The sequence below is a fragment of the Sminthopsis crassicaudata genome, chromosome 2 (genome assembly GCF_048593235.1).
Source record: "Sminthopsis crassicaudata isolate SCR6 chromosome 2, ASM4859323v1, whole genome shotgun sequence".
Taxonomy (NCBI): domain Eukaryota; kingdom Metazoa; phylum Chordata; class Mammalia; order Dasyuromorphia; family Dasyuridae; genus Sminthopsis; species Sminthopsis crassicaudata.
In genome coordinates, this window is record NC_133618.1 from 546,368,290 (window position 1) to 546,374,887 (window position 6,598).

At 33.5% G+C, this 6,598-nt stretch overlaps 1 protein-coding gene across 4 annotated transcripts in view; it reads left to right on the top strand.

Moving 5' to 3' along the window:
- The window catches only part of ICE2 (interactor of little elongation complex ELL subunit 2), a 57,887-nt gene extending 51,607 nt beyond the window's left edge, over nucleotides 1-6,280 (top strand). For all 4 annotated transcript variants that reach the window (XM_074294933.1, XM_074294934.1, XM_074294935.1 and 1 more), the window contains one exon: nucleotides 5,821-6,280. In XM_074294933.1, coding sequence (XP_074151034.1) covers nucleotides 5,821-5,967 — 147 coding nt within the window. In that variant the 3' untranslated portion in view covers nucleotides 5,968-6,280. The remainder of the gene's footprint in view (nucleotides 1-5,820) is intronic.
- Nucleotides 6,281-6,598: the final 318 nt, after the last annotated feature.

Sequence of the window (6,598 nt, forward strand, 5' to 3'; positions counted from 1 at the left end):
ATGCCCAGAGTCAGAAGTGAGGGTTGTGGGAGAGGAGTATGTGGGAAGGACCCATCTGCTTTGGACTGAGACATGTGTTCTCAAGGTGCTCTATAGAATGTACCGATCTGGGTGGAAAGTAGCAGCGTTGTGTCAGAAAGCAATGGGTTCAAATAGGTAACAGACGAGGATACAACATGGACCTGGATTAAAGAAGACCTGTCAGTCAGTAAGTATTTATTAGGTAGTTTGTGCCAGGGATAAAAAGAAAGGCAAAAAATGTGTTTGCCCTCAAGGAGCTCATGGGAACTAAATGTAAACCACTTGTGCACACATTTTCTATGTAGAATGGATGGAAGGTGATTTCAAAAGAAAGGTCCTAATAGTATTTGAGGCAATGAATGATAAAGGCCTCTAGTTGACTGTATAATTTGATAAATCTTTGAAGAAAGCCAGGGAAGCCAGTTAAAAAAGAGCATCTCAAGCAGGGAGGTAAGCCATGGAAAAGGCATGGAACTGGGAGTTGGTATGGTAGATGTTGGATTGTAAAGTTTATGTAAGTTATTATAAAATAATATAAGAAGGCTGGAAAAAAAGAGCAAGGTTGTGAGTGATCTTAAATGCAAAATTTTCTATCTGGGCTCACTTTATTAGTCGTGTGAGTATCAGCAAGTCTCTAAGCTTCAGTTTCTTTTTAAAGATGAGGGGGCTCTATCAAATAATCCACAACACTCCTTCTAGCTCTAAATCTATACTATACTATTTTTATTTGAAGCATTGATGGTGGGATTGGAGATCATAGTTAGGAATACTTCCTGAGCACTCTCCTGGGTATATTGAAAGCTTCCTGAAACAAAATATGAAGCACTGTGTTTGTTGGGAAAAGGAATGGTGATAGGTATTTTTTTAAAAAGTACTCAGGTTGCTGTTTGCTCAAGTAGGCAGATTTGTGTCTACTGACTTCTTGTGCTTCCAAAGAAAACTTGTGAGCCATTCTTCCATTTAGCTTTTACTTTGTTTTTTTTTTTTTCTTATTTGTGGGGCTATAAAAATTTATGTGTAATTGCTATAATAGTTATTTAAATGCAAGAACTATTTAAAAAAAGAAAGAAAGAAAGAAAGAAAAGAAGATGATCATCTAATGCCATCTAAGCACTAAGTTTACCATCTCACAGTATAAGTAGAAGTCAGTATTTCAGTTTACTTCATAATGGATGTTTGCTTTCCCTTTATTCTTTTTCCAAAACTAAAAGAATATAAAAGTAGCTTAACAATAATAATAATACTCAACAATAGTAGTATTCAGTGATTTGTATATAAATGGGCTCATCTGTTAAACTTTAGAGCATTTGTGAATTCATGAGAAGAACTTTGGGTTGACCAAGTATAGTTTTGAAATGAATTACTGGCATGTTAGGTTAAAGGAAAATTGTAGAAATAGCTTACCCATGTTTTAGTAAATTACTTGACAAAGTCTCTTTCACATTGTGGACAAGAAAGGGAGGAATGACTTCTTGGATAAAGTCCAGTTAGTTATATTTAGAATTGACTAAATGACTAGATCAGAGTATTTAATGGTTTACTTGAAAGGAGCTTCAAGTTGTAAAAGATCACTAACAATCTATATTTGGACTTAGGCTATAAATATTTTTATCAGTGCTTTTTTAAAAGAGTGTATAGATGATAAATTTGACATTTTCAGATGACCCAAAGTTGAAAGGGTTGAGTTACCTGCCTAGGATCCTAAAGCTAGCAAGTGTCTGAGGCAAGATTCAAATTTTGATCTTGCTGACTCTAAATCCTGTACATTCTCTACTTCCCCCTGTTTCTGGAAATAGCCCTTCTTCCATATCTGAACTGAATCTTTCTTAAAACAAAAACATTTATTCTTTTTTTTTATAGCTTTTTATATATGTTTTGTATATGGGTAATTTTTCAACATTGATCCTTGCAAAACTTCTGTTCCAACTTTTCCCCTATCTCCCCCCACCCCCTCCCCAAATGACAGGTAGTCCCATACATATTATGTTAAAATATATGTTAAATATAATATATGTATACCTATGTATATAGTTATCTTGTTGTACAGGAAAGATCAGATTTAGAAAGAAGGTAAACAGAAAGAGTGGAAATGTTATTTTGTGGTCCATACTCATTTCCCAGTATTCTTTCTCTGGGTGAAGCTGGTTCTGTTCATTACAGATCAATGGGAACTGAGTTGGATCCTCTCATTGTTGAAGAGAGCCACATCCATCAGAATTGATCATCATATAGTATTGTTGTTGAAGTATATAATGATCTCCTGATTCTGCTCATTTCACTTAGCATCAGTTCATGTAAGTCTCTCCAGGCCTCTCTGAAATCATCCTGCTGGTCATTTCTTATAGAACAATAATATTCCATAACAATCATATGCCACAATTTATTCAGCCATTCTCCAATTGATGAGCATCCATTCAATTTCCAGTTTCTAACCACTACTGAAAGGACTGTCATAAACATTTTTGCACATACGGGTCTCTTCCCCCTATTTAAGATCTCTTTGGGATATAAGTCCAGTAGTAACACTGCTAGATCAAAGAGTATGCACAGTTTGATAACTTTTTGAACATAATTCCAAATTGCTCTCCAGAATGGTTGTATTCGTTCACAGTTCCACCAACAATGCATCAGTGTCCCAGTTTTCCTGCATCCCCTTCAACATTCATCATTATCTTTTCCTGTCATCTTAGCCAATCTGAGAAGTGTATAGTGGTATCTCAGAGTTGTCTTAATTTGCATTTCTCTGATCAGTAGTGATTTGGAGCACCTTTTCATGTGACTACAAATACTTTCCATTTCTTTATCTGAAAATTGTCTGTTCATATCCTTTGATGATTTATCAGTTGGAGAATGGCTTGATTTCTTATAAATTAGAGTCAATTCTCTATATATTTTGGAGATGAGGCCTTTATCAGAACCTTTTGTTGTAAAAATCAAAATATTTATTCTAAAGCAAATGAGGCAAAGGCCACATCTGACAATGTGTGCATCATTTTGTTTTTTGTTTTCCAAAGTATCTTTTTAATCTTGTTTCACACCATTCCCTTATACACAGTATGTTCCTTTCCAAATACACCATTAGTTTTCTGATTTTTATCCTGTTCCCTCTTACCTTTGTGCATTTGGACATTCTAGCAGTCTGGCCTGAAATAGATTCTTTCCATAGCTCTAATGAAATTTTTTTCTCTCTTCAAGTTTTAGCTAAGGTCTTTCTCACATGTTTCAAGAAACCTCTGATTTCCCCAAGTGTAAAAGTGATCCTTCTTCCTTAATTTCATATGTGGTACCATTTGACTACTCTCCAACTTGAATTATTCTTATTTTTATATGTCTTATCTAACTCTTACCAAATATAAATTTCTATTTATAGACACTCATTTTTTGTTTAATCAAATATACATATTATATAGTTTTTATAATTAGTTTGTATATTTTGTATCCATCTGCTAGATTTTATACTCTTTTGGATAGAACTTTGCATACAGTAAAAGTTTAATAATTTTATTAAATTAAATTTTGTGTCCTGTCCCCTTAAAAGATTGCAAGTTCTAAGAAAGAAGAGCTATGTCATTTTTTATCTTTATAACTCTAGGGTCTAGAACAGAGTATTTCCACACAATAGATGAAATGCTATATCTTTCATGAAGTCTTCCTAATACTTTGTTTTGTAACTCTTTAATATGTTTATTATACATTATTATGAATTAAACCTGTGTGTGCCTTAATCTTCACTATAGCTGTAAATTATATGAGGTCAAGGACAACTTCTGAGCTATATTTTTTATCTCTCTAAGGGTTTTACACAGTGTTCTGTATATAGTATATAGTATGACTTTAACATAAGATGAATAGATGATGAATGAATGACAAAACAGTATATTAAATGTTTATGAGTGCTTCAGCTACTAGTGTGATCTCTTATAAATGCTACAATTTCCTTCAACTCAATTCACAGTTTTGGGTGCTGCCTAATCCATGACTCTAAAAGGTACTTTCATATGAGCTCTTGCCAAATCTCCTTTTTGTCTTGGATTTCTCATTTTCATTTCTTCCCTTGACTTCTTCCACTTCTATTCTCTAATATTTTGTTAGGAACTGTTTTCCTAACAGTAACCTGGTCAATGAGATATAGTTGGTGGAGCTGTGAAGCTAGGAAATTTGGACTAGATTCCTGCTTTAGAAGCTGACCATTTTAGTGATCACTGGCAAATCCTTTAACTTTTCAGAACCTCCATTTTCACATCAGTAAAATGAGGATAACAGCATAAATTTGAGTGAGAAAAAAAAAAAAAGCATTTCACAAGGCTTAAAGTATCCCACATATGTGAGCTTTTAATGATTCCCATGATTCCACCTATAGTTCTCCTGGTTCAGACTCTGATCTTTAGCCAGCCACTGGATTTGGGGATTTTTTTTTTTTAATTTTGAAGTGGAAGTTTATTTTATTTTATTATTAATTTTATAATTATAACATTTTTTGACAGTACATATGCATAGGTAATTTTTTACAACATTATCTATCCCTTGTACTCCCGTCTGTTCCGAATTTTCCCCTCCTTCCCTCCATGGCATTCTTGGGGCTATTTTTTTGAGGCTAATAAGATTATAATTAGAAAACTTATGTGCTTGTTAACTAAGTTTCTGGGTTTCTAAAATATTTGTCTTTTTTCTTGAATTCATTCTAGTAAGCACCAGTTGTACTTTTTAAAAATGACATATTCCTCAAAAGTTGTCATTAATCTGATTAAATTTCTTTCTAAAAGTAGAATGGGCAAATTTTGATATTGAATAGAAATTGTAGAGATGGAAACAGTAGATAATTTAAAAATTTCTCCTTGGCTTTTGAGTAGTGATTATTTCCCCTCCCCCCCTTTTTTTCTAACTCTTATCTTTTCTCTGTTATTTTCCCTTTACTCCTTTGATTCTCTTTCCCCTATCTTTTCTTTCCATTCCTGTTTTCTTATCTTATTTTCTCAGATATTGATCTATTAATTTCCTCTTCTTTTCTTTCTCCTCATTCTGACTTTGGAGTAGTAGAAACAGCACATGGTTTGGAACCAAGAAGCCCTGACTTTAAGTTCTGGTTGTGTCATTTATTAGTTGATTGATTCTGTCAATCAGCAAGCATTTATTTTGTGCTTTTTTGTGTATTTCTTTATTTGGTAAATGAGGAGATTGAGCCTAATTATTAGGTCCTTTCTAGTCCTAAATTGATTGTTTTTCTTCCCAGTCTTGTTCCCCTTCTCTGCAGCTTCATTTTTGTAATGAAGCAAACGTTATTTTAAAATCCTCCTGTTTCTCAGATCCTCACATATTTGTTTGGAGATAAGAGACAAGAGTACTTCCAATCTCCTTTTCTTAGCCCTCTCAAAAAAAATTCAAGGAATGTTGAGCTGTGTTGAAATAAAACATTGTATTTTCTTGGCAATTTACAGTAAAAGGAGATTGCCAGAATCAGATTGAAGTGGTAGTGGAAAACCAGAGTCAGATTTTCACAGATATAACCTATAGCATGGATAACCCTTTTAGAAATTACAAGTTGTCTGTAAAAACTAATGTTCAACAAACACTGAATTTGCAAAAAAACCATAGAAGAAGGGTTGCTACTTTGTTTAACAGCACCCTAAGATGGTATTATATTTCTACATCTGATTTTCAACTTAATTGTATTTGATTGAAACATTAAAAACTCCAACATTTTACCGAAAAGAAAAAAGAAATTATTATGTTGCAGAACATGGATTGATTGTGAATGTTTTGAACTGCAGCATGTTTGTTATATTTGTTCATCTCTTTCAGGTTGGTGGAACACGAGTGCCTGTTCCTGGGCACAGGAATCCAATAACTGCAGAAACAAAGAATAGTAGCCTGCCTGCTCAGCAAGCTGAAAACGAAGGTGTGGTTCCAAAGAAAAGGAAGCAACATAGCCATAAAAAGTCAATATAGTAGAAAATGGCAATTTAGAAAGGACAATCATAGCAAAATAAAGCTATTTCAGGGGGAAAGATTCCAAGAGATATTTATTCTGGCAATTGGAAAGACTTCCAGAATGTTTCTGAAAAACATAATCTCTTCACATTGTACCTCAGATTCAGCAGGAATTCATGCCAAAAGGCATCTGATATTTTTAAGTCACTAAATTTATTAAACCTAAGAGAAGACCTTTTCATTCTATAGATATTATTCAAAATGTTTAGACAAAAATAACTTTGATCCTGTTAATAAATAAATAAAATGAGATGGAATTTTGTTTTCATCACCTTTGTAGTTGGGAATGTTTTTCATCTTTACCATCTTAAGATAATGAAGTAAATCAGAGAACGTAATGAGGTTTTAGCAGAAGATCTTGCTAAAGAATTTGTAGTCAAAGGACAACATTGGCTTTCCTCAATATTTGGCATCACTTGGAATAGTCACATAAAGCAGAAGACGACCTGGATTTCCAGTCAGAAGATCTGAGTGTGAATTCCAGCTGTCTTCCCTATTACTTTTATGACTCCTAGCAAATCACTTTGCTGTTCTCTTTTATAAAATGGTGGAACTGTATTTTTTTCCCTTAAGGTCCTTTAAAGTTCTA